The sequence below is a fragment of the Podarcis melisellensis genome (assembly GCF_964234715.1).
Source record: "Podarcis melisellensis genome assembly, chromosome: 12".
Lineage (NCBI taxonomy): Eukaryota > Metazoa > Chordata > Lepidosauria > Squamata > Lacertidae > Podarcis > Podarcis melisellensis.
The window spans coordinates 12,480,506-12,498,386 of NC_138544.1; the positions used below are offsets into that span (position 1 = coordinate 12,480,506).

At 43.9% G+C, this 17,881-nt stretch overlaps 1 protein-coding gene across 2 annotated transcripts; it reads left to right on the forward strand.

Moving 5' to 3' along the window:
- The first annotated feature begins 218 nt into the window (after nucleotides 1-218).
- On the forward strand, nucleotides 219-11,784 carry CCK (cholecystokinin). 2 transcript variants are annotated; one of them, XM_081883094.1, is made up of 3 exons: nucleotides 219-423; nucleotides 6,364-6,612; nucleotides 10,842-11,784. In XM_081883094.1, the coding sequence occupies exons 2-3, from the start codon at nucleotides 6,366-6,368 to the stop codon at nucleotides 10,970-10,972; spliced, it is 378 nt and encodes a 125-aa protein (XP_081739220.1). In that variant the 5' UTR covers nucleotides 219-423; nucleotides 6,364-6,365; the 3' UTR covers nucleotides 10,973-11,784. The 2 variants fall into 2 exon arrangements, with proteins under 2 accessions (XP_081739220.1, XP_081739219.1); XM_081883093.1 differs by lacking the exon at nucleotides 219-423 and adding an exon at nucleotides 4,209-4,452.
- Nucleotides 11,785-17,881: the final 6,097 nt, after the last annotated feature.

Consider the following 17,881-nt stretch of genomic DNA (forward strand, 5'->3'; position numbering starts at 1 on the left):
ACATCCTGTGATGGATTATGTGGGGTGGGGCTTACTCCCCCCCCCATATTTTATTGAAGTTGGCACACCTGCCGGCCACCTAGAGCTCCTTGGCAGATACAAAAGTAATTAACTAATTAATTAATTAGTGGAAGGACTAGAAGAGGCCTCGCTGTCCGCCCCCCCCCTCCCCAAGTTCTCCCTCACTCCGCAGCGTCTCGCCTCTACCCCGCAGCTCCCCTCCCGCGTGGCTTCTCGGGAGGAAAGCGCAGCGTCTGCACTGGCAGCCCAAATCGCTCTGGAGCCTCTGGGCACTGAGCGAGGGCAGCGGGCGAAGGAGCTTCGCCAAGCAACTTCCTGGGTAAAAGAAAAGTTCGAAACACAAAGGGACAACGGGGCGAGTTCAGCCAGACTCCCCACACCTATCCGGGGCAGAAGGAGAAGGTAAGCGGGTATTTTTTCTTGGAGAGGACCAGAGGGAGGGGTTTTCTTTTCTGGAGATGTGAGCCCAGGGCACTCCGGAGTCTCCCTTTTTGCGGCGATGCGTTTCCAGGCTGCAGAACCGCTTCCCCCTTCGACCTCCCCCGACAGACGGACGGGAATCCAGCGCTGGGATCGATGCCTCGCGGCGAGATCCCTTGGTCCGGCGGCGGCGCCAGGGCGGATCGATGGACGGGCGCCCGGCCCGGGGACTGTTTGCTCGCTTCTTAGCGCCCTGGACCCGCCCGGGAAGGAGGCGAGGTTTCAGCCGCGCGGCTGTGTTTGCATTTCTCTCTTTTCTTTTTTAAAGTGCCGTCCAGGCACCTCGGGGCTCTAGCGAGCTTCCAAGCAGTCCTCATGGAGAAAAGAGCCCTAGCTCCGACGAAGGGGGTGTCCGGCCCCCGGTCCCAGGTTTCACCCCTCTTAGCCCCGGAAGAGCCGGGTCTGAAACCCTGGGGGCGAAGGAAAGCCACTCCCAATGCACCCCATAATCCCTCTCCCCTCCGACGTGGACCCCGAAAAGTTGTACGATCCGGACGGCGGGGAAGCCTAAAAGCTGAAAGTCGGGACTTGGCTCGGACGGGTTCAGCACCCTGGAGAGCTCCGCCGTGGGCAAAGGGTGGCGAGGAAACGGCCAAGTTTTTAATAACAACAACAACAACAACAACAACAACAACAACAACAACAACAACAACAACAACAATAATAATTTAATAATAATAATTATACCCCGCCCATCTGGCTGGGTTTCCCCAGCCATCCTGGGCGGCTTCCAACAGAATATTAAAATGCAAGAGTCCATCAAATATTAAAAGCTTCCCTAAACAGGGCTGCCTTCAGATGTCTTCTAAAAGTCTGGTAGTTGTTTTTCTCTTTGACATATTTATTACTACTACTACTGTACCTTGTCCTAGCCAAAGATTATTGACGTTGTCCTCCTTGCTCATTTCTGCTTTCTGCTTATTATTATTGGTGGACTTCTATAGAATCATAGAATTGGGAGGGATCCCAAGGTTCATCTAGTCCACCCCACTGCAATGCAGGAATCTCAACTAGATCATACATGACAGGTAGCCACCCAACCTCTGCTTAAAAACCTCCAAGGAAGGAGAGTCCACAATCTCCGGAGGGAATCTGTTCCACTGTGAAACAGCTCTTATTGTCAGGGAGCTTTTCCTGATGTTTAGTCGGAATCTGCTTTCTTGTAACGAAACCATTGGTTCAAGTCCTGCCCTCCAGAGCAGGAGAAAACAAGTGTGTTCCCTCTTCCATGTGACAGCCCTTGAGATATTTGAAGATAACTATCATATCTCCTCTCAGTCTCCTCTTTTCTAGGCTAAACATACCCGGCTCCTTCAACCATTCCTCATAAGGCTGTCAATCTCACCCAGGGATGGCTGTGGGCAGGATTCCTGCAAAGCATTGGGTTGGAATAGATGATCCTCATCTATTCAACTCTATAATTCTATGACGCTATGTCTTGCGGGGGGGGGTGTCATCCTTTCTTTGCCCCCTCCCCTTCTAAGATCCCTTCCTGATCAGTGAAGAGTCTATTTATTACTCATAGCTTCCCATACTTCACTGTCTGGAATTTTATTTCATTTTTTAAATAAAAAAAAGTGGAAAGGGTTTTTGAAAGGAATCAGGAAACAACCGGTGCGCACCTGGAAGCGTTCCATTATTTTTGTTAACCATTGATTGCATGGGCTTTCTTTCCACAACATTAAAATAAGGAAGACCACGTCTCAGTGGAAGATCTTGGAGCCTCAGATTTCAGCAGCATGCATCCTGTTTGATGCCAAAATTCAGCACCGCCTGCCTCTTAAATTCCCGCTGCAACCAAACCAGTAGCTTGTCCCCTAAATCCACCTCTGCACATCTGTATACATTTTTAGGCTGCCAGAGGAGGAGGAGAAATGAATCAGTCCAGTTGGCATCAATACTTTCTTAGATAACTATTATTAAACTTCTCATGCAGCAGATACAATCAGAAACCATTTGTCTCCAGAGTAGTCGCTTACCATTGGATCCAGACTAAATTTAATTTCCCCTGAATTCAATGTGGCTTGGATTAAATCACGGTTGCCTTACTCTGGATTCCAACCCATAGACTACTATGGATCAGTTCCACATATACTAGTAGGAGGGTGAGTGGCAGACAATACGTGTTAATATTCATTAGCGCAAACTGCCACACAGGTTACCCATTAAACCCCAAATGGTGCTAGGCCACAAGGCATTTAATTTATATATTTAACATAAGGTATATATCACTTGGGTGGCACTGTGGTCTGAACCACAGACCCTAGGGCTTGCCGATCGGAAGGTTGGCGGTTCGAATCGCTGCAACGGGGTGAGCTCATGTTGCTTGGTCCCAGCTCCTGCCAACCTAACAGTTTGAAAGCATGTCAAAGTGCAAGTAGATAAATAGGTACCGCTCTGGCAGGAAGGTAAACAGCGTTTCCGTGCGCTGCTCTGGTTTTGCCAGAGGCGACTTAGTCATGCTGGCCACATGACCCGGAAAAACTGCGGACAAATGTCAGCTCCCTTGGCCAGTAAAGCGAGATGAGCACCAAAACCCCAGAGTCGTTCATGACTGGACTTAATTGTCAGGGGTCCTTTACCTTTACCTTTTTATATATCACTTGATTGTAAGAAAACCTCTGAGCAGTTTACAAAAAAGGCACAATGTTCAGCTTTACAAAGCACACATTGTGCAGAATAATAATAATAATAATAATTTATTATTTGTACCCCGCTCATCTGGCTGGGTTTCCCCAGCCACTCTGGACAGCTTCCAACAAAGATTAAAAATATTCAAAAAAGCGAAAAGAACAACCCACCCTATATTATTCGTTATCACATTACTTTGGGAAGTTCCAATGAATTTGGTACAGCTTGCAGCAAGGATAGCCAATATGGTCCTCTACAAATGTTGTTGAGTTGCAACTTCTGTCAGCCTCAGACATGTCCAATGGTCAGGGGTCAACAACATTGAGAGGACATCACATTGGCTATTCCTTGCTCTTATAGTTCATCTGTAAGCAGCTCGTTGGTCTTCTTAAGATCACAAGACAAGCCATGAGAAGTTGTTTCAAATGTGAGCACCTGCAGGATTCCATAGAGTAACAAGACTGCACCCCAGACCCCCAAATCATTTGTTTGGTTTTGATAGTCCAGGGGCTGTCAACATAGTGACCTCCAGATGCTACAGATTACAGTTCCCAACATCCCTGACCACTGGCTATGCTGTCTGGGGCTGATGGGAATTGTAGTACCCTGGGAGGGTGCCATGTTACCTGTTCCAGTGTTAGACTTTGCACCCAAGTGATTCTGTTTAAGATTGCAGGCTTGGGAACATATTCAGGAGAGAGAGGTGGAGGATTTAAAGCAATAAAAACGCTAAAGCTATCACTTTTAAACCTAGCCTTAACCCAAACCCTATGCATATTTGCTCAGAAGTTCCTCTGCGTCCTTTTAGACTTATTCCCAAGTGAATGTGCACAGGATCACAGCCATACGAAATTAAGGATTGTCCTGAGTTGTTTTGGCTGTGTACCTGTGAAAAGACTTGGGTGCCTAATCGAGATAGCTTCATTAATTCTAGTTGCCGTCACCACAGCTCTGCATTAAAGTCACTCCAACGGTGCCCCTGAATTAATGACGTTCTCATTTCTTCTCTCAATACATAGTCAAAGTCCCTGCAACATTGCTAGGCAGAAGTATATGTCAGGGAAGCAAAGCCCTGCTTGCTGCAGAGGCACAGCTGAACCCTTTTGTTTGGCAACTTCTCCCACCCCCCAACCCTAATACAAGTGCCTTTCCTCCACCCATACATTGGAGTGTGTGGTGCTCCCATCCTTGCGTCAGAGCTGGGCAAACAGATGACACTAAACCAGACTATTTAAGGGGCAGCATTGAAGGGCTCAGCTACAACCTCGAGCCTGCCTCTCTTCTCTTGTGCACAGCTGCAACCTGCACCTCATTTAGAAGGTAGGCGATGATTATTTCACTGAGAATCTGCCTTTAGAGTGTGGCGAGGAGGAAACAGCTAGTGGCTGGCTCCTTCGCTTCATTATTTTTTTTGTACTTAAGGGTTTCTCAGACTGCACTGAGTTTTTCTTAGAAACTGTAAGAATTAAATCTTCCAAACTGTTGCAGGCAGCTTCACAGGCACTTTGAGTTTAAAAACTCTTCCTCTCTGCCTTTCTTAACCTTTTACTAAACATGTACAGGGTCGATTCACTGCATTTTGAGGAAGCATCTTGGGCAACAAAGCCGAGTTTTCAGGCTGTTGCTGTTTTCAGTTCCAGCTCCTGCTGGGTGGTGTTGCCTGTGCTAGACCAAAAGGCAATGTTACAGTAACTTTTTATATGGAGCAGGCTGTAAAATCTCTTTGAAAACCCAAACCCAACATTTATCAGACAGAATTCAGGTGGCTTTTAAAAATCTGAATGACATTTCTACATGCAGTGAAATCCTATACGTGCTTACTCTTCAGAAATAAGCCACATTTAATTCAATAAAACTTCCAGGTAAGTGTGTATAGGATTTTAGTGGCATATGTGTTATGGGTGGGGGGCTGGAAAGTTGTATAATTTGAATTTTAGTCTCTACACCATAATATTAGCAGCTGGGTTATTTAAGTAACTCTTTTTCTTTATTTTCTTTTTTCAACTTACAATTTGTTACTTGGAGATTGGATGTTGGCATTGCTACCTTTTTTATCATGACTGCAGAACAGTCTCTGCTGAATGATTTTGGGGCTGTAATTTCTTTTTAAGTTTAAGGAGCTTGGTGATTTTAGCATGTAAGAGACATCTTGACACATTCCAGCTCAATGCAAGCATTTATGTTTTATTGCTGGGTTAAACTCAAGATGATGCTAAAACAAATGGGACTTATTTTTAGGTGTACCATATTCTGATTTCTCAGATGTATGTGAAACAGGTGTTGTATTGAAACCTATGATGCATGTGAATTTAATAGATCTGTCAAGTTGTGGGCTCTGCACAAAATCAAATGTTCACTTTACATTTCGTACCCTCTCACAAAAAAATATCTTCAGACATGTCTACTTCACTCCCTCAAAGCATCCTCACTCACACGTACAGCAAAAGCATTAGTTGTGTATTTCACACACATGTATTCTGAAGGAACACATACCTAAGACTGCTTTAATGGCAATCAATACCTTTTATTCTGAAATCTTATGCATGTCTACTAAGAAACAGATCCTGATGAACTCAGTGAGACTTACATATGGGATTGTAGCCTCAGTTACTCTGTCCTATTCACAGCCAGAATGCTGAATAAAAGTTCTCTTTCTCATAGGTGAATTTAGCTTTTCTAGTTTTCTACTTACCAGAGTGCAAACCTGGAACTGGAACAGCAAGTATACATTTACTCCAGATAAATTAAGGCAGGGTACAGAAACTGTGGTCTTGTGGTGTAGATCCATGCATTCACATTATCCAGGAAGGAAGTCAACACCTCTTTGTATTTTTTCCCTAGGATGTAGAGATGATATTTAGGGACTCAGAGCAACCAGAACCATGCTAATATAGTAAACATTTTGTTGCCTTTCCAAAGCAGAACGTCTCGCTTTCAAAAGAGGGGCAAGTGCTTCCCCCTGCCAGCACCGCAAAAGGGAAAGCAATGAAGGGTTTCAGATGGTCAAAGCAGTTGGTCCCCCATCCAGGGATTAACTGGTTATCTTTGCTCAAGCTATAATCAACCAAGGGTATGGGTCTCTATGGTCTTTAGTCCCCATAGGCAGTTAAATGCATCTCTTCCATGTCTAATTGAGCTGCCAGAATATTTGTTGATTTGGAAGTAGACTATGGTGTGTGTGAAGGAGCCGTTTAGCATCCTTGACAATGTCTTCTTCCTTTTCTTCCCTAGCTATGTACAGCGGGGTCTGCATCTGCCTGCTCCTGGCTGCGCTGTCCACAAGCTCCTTGGGGCAGCAGAATTCAGGATCCCACAATGCCAATCCTGTGGCTACTGATCTTGAGAAGAGCTTGCTGGAAAACTACCGGCATGTCCGTACTCCAGGCTCTGGGAAATCTATCCAGCAGCTGGACGGCAACGTTGACCCAAAGGCTAACCTGGGAGCTCTGCTGGCCAAATATCTCCAGCAAGCCCGAAGAGGTATCTTTTGAATCATTTTTCTACCCAAGTGTACTATGTCAAAGGAATACCCCTGTAAAATTCAACACATGAATAGCTTCAAATGGAAGGCAGGGTGACCTCTCTTATCATGATTCCCTCCCCCCACCCCCCGCAAAGCCCAGGCAGTGAGGTTGCATCTTGTTAGTCCAGCCAGTGGAAAGGGTTTTTGTTGATTAAACAGGTCAATTCTTCAATGCATACAAGAGTGGCTGGTGCCTTTAAAAGAGGGGTGTACAGGTTTCACCTACTCCGACAAGCCTTATCACACCTGCAGAAAGTGTCAATCTGACTCTTCTCAGCTCTGCCAATGCAAGCCGACCAGCAAAATAGAACCTCCTTGTGCAGTAGCAGTTTATCTCTAAAGATCAAATGCTAGAGAGAAGCAATAGGGCAGGGTTATTTCCCTTCATGCCAATGGAGTACAAAGCAGAGACATCATCTGAGTCCAAATGACTCTCTTAAAGTTTCATTTGCTGTTGCAGCATTCATCCTAACAAAGGCAAACTAGGGTTCTAGAATTGTAGGAAGAGACCCTGAGGATCATCTAGTCCAGCCCGCTGCAATGCAGGAATAGGCAGCTGTCCCATAAGGGGATCAAACCTGCAACCTTGGTGTTATCAACACCGTGCTCTAACCAACTGAGCTATCCGGCTGATAAAGCAGAGAACAAGCAGGCTGTTATGTAAGCAGGGAACAGGGCCAGCCCAAGATATTTTTCCACCTGAGTTGAAGGACAAGATGGTGCCCTCTCCTCGTTCTGCATTCAGTAGCTGACTGGACTAGCAGTTGGAAATGGGCCGTGCAGCAAAAGCAGCTCTGTTCTCTAGCAAAGGGGAATGGTCAGAGAGCTTAGGAAGAACAGTTGTCCCTTCCCTCTAACTTTTGCCACCTGAGGCAGTTGCCCCACTTTGCCTAATGGTAGGACTGTCTCTGGTAGGAAGGAGAGAATATGGGAAGGGGATAATATGGTAGCTAAGAGGTAGCCCAGAGAAGGGTGGCTGGGGGTGATGAAAGGTCGGAGAAGACCTCTGTTTGGGCATGAGGTGTCTACCCCTACCTTGTGGAGTAGATCAACTTGCCTTCCCCTTGTCCAGAAGGCTCTGTCCTTCCTTCTTCTTCAGATAACTCCCTCTGGAAACCACTGCCCGGCAGATGGTTCTTAAACTGCCTGGAAAATACCTCAGGGCTTTCCCCCATCTCTGCGGTGCCATTAGGTAATTCTAGACTCAGGACTTAATGGCTGTGTGTGTATTAATTCACTTACTTGAAATGTGGCAAGCCAGCCCTGTGTTCAGGACAAACCTCCAGGGCTTCACACAGTACAGGGAGCAGGAGGAGCTTTGACAACAGCGCAGCCCTGGACTTGAGCAGTTGTCTGGCTCTCATTGAGCAAGTGAGCCTCAGTCCTCAGAGCTATGCTGTTCCAGAGTGAGGCAACCAACCTCCCAGTGTAAAGAGGGCTTGGACCAGGCACACAGTTTAGGGGATGCAACAGGCAACATCCAATGTCCAAGTGGGTTAGGTAGCCTGCGTCTTTCCCAGTCCTTCCTCCATGAAGAACAGTGGCAGTGCAGGGCAGAGGTTTCACTTCCTCGCTGACAGTTGAACCCTGAAAGTAATAATAATAATAATAATAATAATAATAATAATAATAATAATAATAATTTGTATACCACCCTTCACCCGCAGATCTCAGGGTGGTTTGCAGCATAAAAAGACAAGATAAAAATCAAATGCATAATAAAAGCAGAGCAAACCACTAAACCATGGGGGGTCAGGGACATAGCTGTCAACATTTCCCTTTTTTTAAGGGGAATTCCCTTATTCCGAATAAGATTCCTCGCAAGGAAAGGGGAAAGTTGACAGCTATGGTCAGGGATGGGTAGCAGTAAAACCAATGTGCATTGTGTTTTGGGTTGTTGTTTTTTTTTAAAGTTTTCCTGCTATTTTCCTTGCCCCTGCTTTTTAAGGCACTGTGCTAACGGAGCAGTGTCAAAAGACATCTGCATAGCTTAGGATTCAGGAGAGACCTCAAGGTTCCTCTAATTCCCCCTGCCTGAAACAGGAACAGAGGAATCACTCAGAGGGATAGCTCAGTTGGTTAGACTTGGGGCGCAGTGTTGATAACACCAAGGTTGCCTGTTCGATCCCCGTGTGGGACAGCTGTCTGCTTCTGCATTGCAGGGCTTTGGACTAGATGATCCTCAGGGTTCCTTCCAATGCTACACAGACTGTGGCTTTGTAGGGTTTCAGGAAGGGAATCTCTCCCAGCCCTACCTGGAGTTGTCAGTGGTTGATAACCTGGGGCTTTCTGCACACAACACAAATTAGATGCTCTACCATGGAACTCTCTCGATGAAAGAGTCCAGGTTAGACATCTATCCTTCTCTCTTTGGAGAGCCTTCAAAGGATTATCCATATCAGGGTTTCCCAAACTTGGGTCTCCAGCTGCTTTTATGAAGGCTGTCCAGGGAATTGCAGAGAATCCCATCTAAGTTTTTAGATGCCAAGGACCAAAATAATGTATATTCTACTTGAAAATATATACACAAAGGGCCAGCTATTATAATATAAAAGGCATTTAATAATATGTTAAACGTGCAGCTTAAAATAATTTGTTAAATTTACAGATGTTAATAATACATTAAATTTACAGGTGAAGGTCCATTAACCCAAGCTGATTTTTCTAATTTTATAATGCTAGGCACACTTACTAGGGTAGAAACCTAATTAGATCCATTGGACTTACCACTGAGTAAACATGCATAGGGTTGTGTTGCATGTCTCCTGGACTGGTTTCTCCGTCGATGTTACCCTGTTGGATTATCTACATATTTATAAGTTCTCTGTAATGTCAGAGGGGAAAGCATAGAACACACCAGTTGAGAACAACTTGATCCAGAAGTAAACTCAAATTTATTCCAGTAGAACTTGCTTATGAGCAAGAACTCCAGCCCAGATCGCACCCTGATTTCTCCCAGGGCTTTCCTAGTCATTCCTACATTATATTCACAAGAACCTATGAGAACTGAAGTGCGGAGAGGACAAAAAAGAAGCACTCTGACCGATTTCAGAAGGGCCTTTGTTACCGGAACAATCTGCCCCTAGCCCAAGATCACCCCCCCTTTTGTGCCTTTAAGGTGAAAGTTTCCACAATAGCCACATTTGTATTGACTTGCCCAGTCATCGTACAAACTAGTAGGCAAATCTTTTTTTTTTTTTTAACAGGTGCCTTGTGCAGAAAGAGTAGCCTCTTATACTTTTTAATACATTTATCACATTCAAGGGGTTCAGGACAGCCCATCTTAAACTATCACATGTTTATTTTCACAACTACCTTGTAAAGTGACGCGGGTGGCACTGTGGGTTAAACCACTGAGCCTAGGACTTGCTGATGAAAAGGTTGGCGGTTCGAATCCCCGTGACGGGGTGAGCTCCCGTTGCTCGGTCCCTGCTCCTGCCAACCCAGCAGTTCGAAAGCACGTCAAAGTGCAAGTAGACAAATAGGTACCGCTCCGGAGGGAAGGTAAACGGCATTTCCGTGCGCTGCTCAGGTTCGCCACAAGTGGCTTAGTCATGCTGGCCACATGACCCGGAAGCTGTACGCCAGCTCCCTCGGCCAATAAAGCGAGAAGAGCGCCGCAACCCCAGAGTTGGTCATGAGTGGACCTAATGGTCAGGGGCCCCTTTACCTTTACCTTACCTTGTAAAGTAGGTTAGCTAAAAAATCAGTGACTTGCCCACAGTGAGCTTTGTGGCAGAACAGGGACTTATCCTTATTTTGAAAACTGTTCTACATTCAGCGCAGAGATGCTTCTACAACACTGGCCCTAAATAAACTAAACTAAACTAAAGCTGCTCCTTTCTTCTTGACCAGAGAAGTGTATTGCCTGCATGGCTACAGATAGTAATTAGTAGTTTTGTATGTGTTTAAGGCATCACCCCATAGTCCCTGCATATACAGTGGAACCTCGGTTGTCGAACGTCATCCGTTCCGGAAGACCGTTCGACTTCCGAACATTTGACAACCGAGGCACAAAGGGCTGCCAGCAAGTTCAGTGGGGGAAATTGAGAAATGAGCCTTGGAAGCCGTTCGACTTCTGAGGTGCGTTCGAAAACAGAAGCAATTACTTTTCGGGTTTTCTCCTATTATTTCGATAGTGAACATGTACTTCTATTTCACTCTTTATTTTCTTGTTTTCTCCAAGGTGCTTCTGGAAAGGTCTCTGTGATGGGATTGCAGAGTTTTGACCCGACGCACAGAATAAGAGACAGGGACTACATGGGATGGATGGATTTTGGACGCCGGAGTGCCGAAGAATATGAATACTCTTCTTAGAGAGTTTCAAACTATGCTTAAAAGAAATGAAAATCGAGTCCCATTTCTGTACAGGGTGGGGGGCGAATTATCATCCTTTTCGAATCAGTGTTTTAAAAGAAAACATATGTATTTGATGTAAATTTGTCTGCAAAACTATACAATGCAATATATATTATATAAACATATGCAGAATTTTCCAGAAAAAAAATACTATCTTTCTCCTATAGTTTCTTACCACTCGGTTGTAGACATATTAAAAAGTATTTCATTCATCCCTCTGTTGTCTGATCGCCAGAATTGTTGGTGTGTGTCACAATCACTGCAGAAGGAAAATACCCTCACATCTTTCATACACTGTTAATCTGAACAACTTCCAAAGGAGCACATTATATATACCAAAAAAATTGCTACGGGCGTTAAGAGGCAATCTGTCCAGATATCAACATGAAAAGCATGTTTCAATGGTTATGAGAATCCATTTCAAATTTAATTCTGACAAATCTCTGGTGAATAGAATGAGTGTCTCAGAAGCAGCTAAGCATTTTCACCTTTAGGTTCTATGCCCAATTTTCAAAGCAAAGGTGATACTGATGTTAAATTTTGGTGTGGAAATCTTGGATTTGACGTATCTTACTAAAATAGCTGCTTTTTGCATATGGTTTCAGGGGGTTCAAAGTCTACCCCCATTTTATTTAATTAGAGCAGCGTTGGACATGGAATTGATTTCTGATTTAACATATGTGAGGATGGTTCGGTTATTTTCTTTTGTGAAGTGAATGTGAACATTCTGCTACAGTGATTAATCCTGGAATAAACAAAACATTCCTTGCCTCGTGGTGACTTATACATTTGTTTCGAGATACGAAATGAAGATCCTGCACCTCTCACCCCAAATACGGTTAGAGGGATTACGGTGAAGCTCATTCAGTAGTTTGCAGTGCAATCTTACTCAGAAGTAAGCCTCCTTACATTTAATGTGACTCACCCCCAGGTGTACAGGATTGCAGCCTTAAATATGAAAACCTTCTTGCACTGGGAGCAATCAAAACGGTTTTTAAAAACAAGAACAAACAAAAAACAGCTTTAATTGACTCCAAACATGAGCAAGGTATTATAGCCACACTTATTTATTTTATCATTTATTTATTTTATGATTTCCCACAGGAAAAAATGAATTTAAGTAATAGACAGGGCAACCTACTGCCTCTCAAGAGATCAACAGTATCACAGAGAAGCATGACAAATTTAAGGAGGAGAATATATGTTTGGATTCCGGGGGACAACTCACTTGTGTTAGGGAAGAAGCCAAGGGAGATACTAACCCATAATATTTTTCACTGGCATTCAAAGTATAAAACAGTTTCCAGTAGCTGCTGGAATTGCTGCATTGTGGAAACCTACCTGCTAGAAGGGCGTAACAACCCAACGTTCTTCTTTTTGGAATCTCATTTTCATCAGATATAATTAAGCAAAGCACATATACAACTGAGTACTTTCGTGCTATCGGGAAATTTCATAGCACTGAAGTGCCTCTGGCTTCAAAATCAAGGAGAACCCAGACGTGGCGACGGCAATTATTTCGCTAAAGAGATTTGTCTTGTCCATTACAGAGTAGAATTCAACAGAGGGCGATCTGCTATCGAACAGCTGTGGGCAAAAGGTAGCTCAGAATCTACTGGTAGATTTTCGAGAGACTTGAAGATCAACAAGGATTTCTGACTCCCCAAATGTCAAACACTGACAACAAGATGACTCCCCCTCCCTTAATGACATGCTGAAACGAAGAAAGCTGGGGGTGGACTGTATGACAAGGAGTGTGCAGATCGAATGTGAGTTGTGCTTAGTTCTGGTACTCCAAACAAATCCTCAGGCTCCAGGTCCTTTTATTCTAACTGTCTTTCTTTCACAACAGGCTCCATCTTGGTGGGCCTCAGAGTACTAGTAAAAAGCAAAACAGATCCTGCAAGCCTGGCATGAATCCGTCCTTACAGTAGCAGAGGGGATTTTAAGAGACATCGCTTTTCCTACATGATGTGCTGTACCTACTGAAATTCCCACTTTTACATAATTACTAAAAGGGCGAGGGAGGCAGAAATCCAATTCCATACCCTCTAAGACTTCTCCAATGAAAATAGGGATGTCCCATTCCATAATAATAACTTTACTATTGATACCCCATCTGGGTTGCCCCAGCCATTTAGGCAGCTTCCAACATATATAAAACACAATAAAACATTCAACATTGGGTGGTGGGAACCTTCCCTATAAAAGGATAGCCTTCAGACGGCTCAGGGGTTGGATAACTCCATATCCTCCAACATTTCTCCAATTAAAATAGGGACATCCTAAGGAAAAGCGGGACAAATCAGAAACCGGGGTGGCTTCTCTAAACCAGGGAGTGTTATGTACTAACCTTGGATCCTAGAACAATAGGCAAGTAGGATCGTAGAATGCAACAACTGATTGGCTTGCAGGAGAAGACCAATCAGGCTCCAGGAAGAAGTTAATCAGCCTATTAGGCTGGTAGGATCCTAGAATGCAACAGCTGATTGGCCTGCAGGAAAAGACCAATCAGGCTCCAGGAGGGAAGCAGAATCAGCTAATCAGACAGGACTCATTGTGTAAATAATGTATATAAAAGCCTGAGGTTTGGGGAGGGGTAATTCAATCACTGTTTTACAAGCTGCAATAAAGAGCATGAAATCACCCTGAGTATATTTCAGGGAGATCCCTGGAAAATAGGGACCCTTGGAGGGTCAGGATCCGGGCTTTGGTGTACAGTCCTAGCATATTCCACAATACAGCACCAAGCACCATCCTTCCCCCATACATGAATGGGGCGTCAATGCATGAATCAGCTGCTCAAACATCATAGTCATGGTGGAACTGATGCTTGTCCTTCATACATTACACTACATATTCGCTTTGCTAAGTGGAGATGGTTTTCTGGTTAAATGGCAACAATATTTGAAGCAATCGATGGGCGTCTGCTACATATGGTGGTAGTAGACTCAAATAGCCTGTGATTTGGGCATGAAAATGAGGGGTGGGTGCTGAATTCTTCCCAACTTGCCACTTTGCCCTCATGCTGTTCTTTCCCCCAGCAAACTCAGAGGGGAAGTGAGCCCAACTGGCTGAAGAAATAGGGGAAGGTCACTTTTCCCCTGAAATATACTCGTAGTCGAGTGCGGATTTCATGCCCTTTATTCAGCTCATAGTCGTGAGAAATGGAAGTTCCCCTGAACTGTCTGCTTCATATACATTATTTACACAATGGGCCCCACGTGATTGGCTAATTCCGGGATTCTCCTGTAAACCAATCAGGTTGCAGATTCACTTCCACCTGGAGTTGGATTGGGTGGCTCCTGCGGACCAACCAGACTGCTGCATTCTGAATCCTATTGTTCTAAGACCAATCAGACTGCTGCAATTTGGATCCTATTCAACTCAGTACATAACACTCCCTTTACATTTCATGCCGCTCCCCATTTCACACATGACTTGGGCAGAGTCGCTCAGCCGTTGTGCAACATTTGACCCTGAATGAAAGAAAGCAATTCCTGGGCAAAAAAGGCAAGCACATAACACAGAGAGCTTAGGAGAGAGGTTTATTTCCAAACACATCTTGATATATGCGGAACTCTGCCTCATAACCTTTGTATTTCACTGCTTTTAAAATTCTGCCGTTCGTTCGCAGATATTCAAACACGATGCGAAAGCTGCTAAAATATCAACAGCTGGTTCTTCTAATTACAGTGGTACCTCGGGTTACATATGCTTCAGGTTACATACGCTTCAGGTTACAGACTCCGCTAACCCAGAAATAGTGCTTCAGGTTAAGAACTTTGTTTCAGGATGAGAACAGAAATCGTGCTCCGGCGGCACGGCAGCAGCAGAAGGCCCCATTAGCTAAAGTGGTGCTTCAGGTTAAGAACAGTTTCAGGTTAAGAACAGACCTCCGGAACGAATTAAGTACTTAACCTGAGGTACCACTGTATTTCCAGACCTTTTGGTGCTTGGGTTTGTGCCAAAGGGTTGATCAAAGCAGGCAAGCAGACTAGATAGGGCCATAAAGGGCTTTGCATTGACTCATCTAGCGCCAAAATGAAATTGGGAGAATATATTGAACTCATTAACTCGTTACTTATTAAAGTATCTTTCAGAGGTCATGACAGAACAGTATACAAGTAGTTCCCCCGGCTAATCAGCATGAATCTTTGCAGGGGAAGGGAAGGTGTTACTTGTGATATTCAATGAAGGCGAGGGGCTAATCATCCGTTCTGCTGCACCAGAGAAGATTACCCTTTATTATTTCTGTTGAAGCAATAAAAACTCAGCACTGTAAATGCGAGATTCTCAAACCCTGGAACGTTAGCGGGTTCTTCAGTTGCGCCGTTGACGGGCATGTGAGTATAATTTTTAAAGGCACAAAGGATTTTCAGCAATCCTTTGCAGTAAAAAGAAATTTATTAGCTCTCAGGTTATTGGAGAAGCAAAACATTCCCCATAACCATCGCTCCCGCCTCTCCAGTCCCCTACACAATCTCTCAAATGTTTCACAGTTGGGTGTTAAGAGTTCATTACTGAAGAGAACTTTTGCAGCGGGGGTATGACTGTTTTCTTCCTGTTGTTGTTGTTTAGTCGTTTAGTCGTGTCCGACTCTTCGTGACCCCATGGACCAGAGCACGCCAGGCACTCCTGTCTTCCACTGCCTCCCGCAGTTTGGTCAAACTCATGCTGGTAGCTTCGAGAACGCTGTCCAACTATCTCGTCCTCTGTCCTCCCCTTCTCCTTGTGCCCTCAGTCTTTCCCAACATCAGGGTCTTTTCCAGGGAGTCTTCTCTTCTCATGAGGTGGCCAAAGTATTGGAGCCTCAGCTTCAGGATCTGTCCTTCCAGTGAGCACTCAGGGCTGATTTCCTTCAGAATGGATAGGTTTGATCTTCTTGCAGTCCATGGGACTCTCAAGAGTCTCCTCCAGCACCATAATTCAAAAGCATTAATTCTTCGGTGATCAGCCTTCTTTATGGTCCAGCTTTCACTTCCATACATCACTACTGGGAAAACCATAGCTTTAACTATACGGACCTTTGTTGGCAAGGTTTTCTTCCTAGGCTGTTTATATATCCTAATATTGCTGGGTCAAGCTTACTCAGATGTTGAGTAATCTAGACAGCAACGGGTAACAGATCCAATGGGGCGGGTGCTTGTAGCCTCAAAGCTGATCCCTGTCGCACAACTTCCCATGGACCCAGAAATCTTGTCCCACTTCTAGCAGTGTCGGCACCCAACATAAAACCTGGAAAAGTTGGCGAGGGATTTTTTTATATATAAATGTTTTATTAGTTTTTTAACATATCATTTTCAACAGTAATTAAACATACTTTTACATCTTATTCAATTTTGTTGACTTCCATCAATCCTGTCTGAAAATTTTCCAATCTAGTCTCTTAGTATGCATTTCTTATCTTCCCTATTACATTTCAAACTCATAACCAATATCTCTATCTTTTGCTACTTTCTAACACTTCGTATATTTCTCCTTACAAAACTTCTTGTAGTCCTACTAGCGTAATTTGTTGATTACAGTTGCTCTTCAAGTAATTCATATACTTCTTCCAATCTTCTGTAAATCTCTGGTCCCGCAGGTTTCGAATCCTTCCTGTCATTCTGTCCAATTCTGCATAGTCCATTAATTTCGTCTGCCATTCTTCTTTCATCAGAATTTCTTCTTGTTTCCATTTCTGGGCTAACAATACTCTTGCCGCAGTTATTGCATATAAAAACAATTTAACATCTTGCCTATTAATGTCCTGACCTATAATACCAAGTAAAAATGCCTCTGTGTTTTTTTTAAAATGTATACTTCAACATCTTTTTCATCTCATTATATATCATTTCCCAAAAATTCTTTACTTTTTTACATTGGATGCTCTTTTAAAATGTATTGGGGAGGGGGGGTAATTGATTGTTCTTGGTTTTTTATTTTATTATTATGTATTTTGTGATTTTAGATTGTGATTTTATGTCGTGAACTGCCCTGAGACCTGTGGGTGTAGGGCATTGTACCAATTTAATTAATCCATTAATTAAGTAATGATAAATGTGGTCATGGTGTAGAGAGCTATATTTAAGATCAGATCTATACTTTATATACTCTGTTTTCCTATATACTAAAGAAGACTATCAGCAACATAAATTAATGATGGGTTTCCCTCGAGTACGGAAACTGATTTATGCAAATAGGTTAGACAGGCAGCTCTGACCCAGATAAGGAATAATTTTGTTTTATCGGGCTTTACTTGACACACGCAGCCCTCCCACACAAAATTGTGGTTACACTTCACCATCCTGTCTCTGGCATGGTAGCTAAAGATTGTAGCAGTGAGCCACGGCTGATTAGGTGTACCCTTGCAAAGAGTCAGAAAGTTCAGCTAGATTTACTGACCATGAATGCATGCAGAATTCATGCCATGATGTAGCCAACTTCACCCATGTCATTCCGTCACTTCCACTGGCAATAGCATAAGCAGTGGCTGCTATTCTGCAGCGAGCCACCAAAAAAAAGAAGTCCACATTCTGCACTCCCAGAATCCTATAACTAAGCATTTATGATGGTGATGAGCAATGTTCTTGCACATTTTCTGATTGGCACTGCACATGTTTTTTGGAATTAGCAGGCAAACAATTTATTTCTTGTTACATTTCTTTATTCCCGAAATGTAGGATCTGAATCACCACCAAGTATGCCTCAACAGGCAGTCTAGACAGGGTTGCATTCTTTACATTCAACACCTGGTGTTTCCTTTTCCGTTTAAAAAATGTTTAAAGTAAGGCAGACCTCCACAACTTGTGATGCACCAAGATGCTGCACAGTCCACCCGCCATATATTGTGGTCTACCAGGTAATTTTCTTCATTGCATTTAT